This window comes from Photinus pyralis, unplaced genomic scaffold (genome assembly GCF_008802855.1).
Source record: "Photinus pyralis isolate 1611_PpyrPB1 unplaced genomic scaffold, Ppyr1.3 Ppyr1.4_LG3b, whole genome shotgun sequence".
In the NCBI taxonomy this organism is placed as follows: domain Eukaryota; kingdom Metazoa; phylum Arthropoda; class Insecta; order Coleoptera; family Lampyridae; genus Photinus; species Photinus pyralis.
This window is the reverse complement of record NW_022170510.1, coordinates 2,658,154-2,660,123: the sequence shown is the minus strand read 5'-3', so window position 1 is coordinate 2,660,123 and position 1,970 is coordinate 2,658,154. Positions and strand designations below refer to the sequence as shown.

Sequence of the window (1,970 nt, the reverse complement as noted above, 5' to 3'; positions counted from 1 at the left end):
CGCCCGTTCTTTTAAAGCTAACACTTCTGAAAATAAATGAAGGGTTGCCAACCATAGGGTTTTCCTTAGTTTGCACCCACGTCATCTGTGTATTATGACGTCATTACTAAGTGTGGTTACATCATGCAATTAATGACGTGCGCCCAAACTAAGGTCACTATCTTAGATCATGGGGTGTATATGAATTTGGAGTTACCAACACACAAATCTAGTGTTCCGACAAACTAACCTTACCTGACTTTCCCCAGTGGCCCATTTATCTAACTTTAGCTTCATTGAAATTCATGCTCCTGTTACAATTACCAACTTTTTTCAGGTATTTCAAAGATAAGATAAAAATAATTTGCGAATTCATCCCTCAGCTTATATTCTTGTGTTTCTTGTTCTTGTACATGGTTCTCCTAATGTTCATTAAATGGCTGATGTACTACCCAACAGATGATAGTAAGTTTAGCAATGATGCCGAACACTAATTTACTTCAAATTATTTTGTAGAAGACAAGATAACTTACAGCCCTCATTGCGCACCGTCGATATTAATTAGTTTCATCAATATGGTTTTATTCAAAGAGCCTAACAAAGTTGAAGATTGCGCTGATTTTATGTATAATGGTGAAATGGGCATTGAAAGATTTCTCGTGGTAATAGCAGTGATTTGTGTTCCATGGATGTTGCTAGCGAAACCAATTTATATAATGCGAAATCAAAAGAAATCCAACTATATGGTTCGTCACACAATCTGAAGTTATCTGTGGTAAAAGTAAATTCTTCTCGCAGGTTTCCCATGAGCAAATGAATGCTGCAACCGAAAACGGAGATGCAGAGCAACCTGCACATAACAACACGGTTCATCGTGTTGAAGGAGGACATGGTAGTCATGCCGAAGAGGATTTAGGTGAACTGTTTATTCATCAAGGAATTCACACTATTGAATACGTTCTGGGATCTGTTTCTCATACTGCATCATATTTACGTTTATGGGCATTATCTCTTGCTCACGCACGTAAGTATGCAAGCTTTACAATAAGGTGCTATACACGAGTTCGTTACAGAATTGTCGGAAGTTTTATGGCAGATGGTACTAAGTAAAGGTTTAAAAGTTCAAGGCTTCGAAGGGGGTATTGCCTTATACATAATATTTAGTATATGGGCCTCTTTAACAGTTGCAATTTTGGTTTTAATGGAAGGACTGTCTGCATTTCTGCATACATTACGTTTGCATTGGTAAAATGTTCATTTTTGTTCTTTGTTTATGTTTACGTGTCGATTGTAGGGTCGAGTTTCAAAGCAAGTTTTATTCAGGAATCGGTCATGGATTTCAACCTTTCTCTTTTGAGACTATTCTTGATTCCGCTGCAACACAAACTGCAGATGAATAATTCCATAAATAAATAAATGTTCTAAATAATTGTAATTTTTCTAGATTGTACTTAATTCTGCCGTTCATCCTTCACCGTAAAATAAAGTATCCCGACCAAAGTGTGGTGCTACATAATTTCACGTTTACCTGCTGTAGATATTTATTGACAGTTATTTAAATTGTTGTATTGACAAAAATTGCATGATCGATGTAGATATGATGTTATCTAAGCTTTGTTTTTGACATAAATTAGAAGTTGATTATTTATAATTTTCGTGATGTTCGTAGTCCTGTGAAATATACATGTATCGTAAATGTTGTATGGATTAAATTAAAGGATTGCAATTTACCAACACCATTTTTAAAATTCACATAGAAATAGTGTGATCTGTGCAGATGGTAAACGCTAGCACAGACAACATATACTACAGACGGTCAATCTTAAGGGGAAAAAGCACGCTAAGTTTTGTTTCAAATGTCCCCTTATTTAAAAGCCTGCTATCCCTCTATTTTGCTCCATCTATTAGCGCATACAACAATGTGTTGGTTCTTCTACAGATTTCTTTTATTGGAATGGTTTTGCAAATTGTCTAGGGAAAGAAGTATTGAT

The 1,970-nt window shown here is 35.6% G+C and overlaps 1 protein-coding gene across 1 annotated transcript; it reads left to right on the top strand.

Moving 5' to 3' along the window:
• The first annotated feature begins 138 nt into the window (after positions 1-138).
• On the top strand, positions 139-1,675 carry LOC116167375 (V-type proton ATPase 116 kDa subunit a-like). The gene is made up of 5 exons (XM_031482727.1): positions 139-444; positions 496-725; positions 778-1,003; positions 1,053-1,224; positions 1,274-1,675. The coding sequence occupies exons 1-5, from the start codon at positions 285-287 to the stop codon at positions 1,377-1,379; spliced, it is 894 nt and encodes a 297-aa protein (XP_031338587.1). The 5' UTR covers positions 139-284; the 3' UTR covers positions 1,380-1,675.
• Positions 1,676-1,970: the final 295 nt, after the last annotated feature.

Coding starts and splice junctions, on each gene's coding strand:
- LOC116167375 (XM_031482727.1), top strand. CDS start 285: ATGCTCCTGTTACAATTACCAACTTTTTTCAGGTATTTCAAAGATAAG. Junction 445..495: donor GTACTACCCAACAGATGATA/GTAAGTTTAGCA, acceptor ATTATTTTGTAG/AAGACAAGATAACTTACAGC. Junction 1,225..1,273: donor CATACATTACGTTTGCATTG/GTAAAATGTTCA, acceptor TGTCGATTGTAG/GGTCGAGTTTCAAAGCAAGT.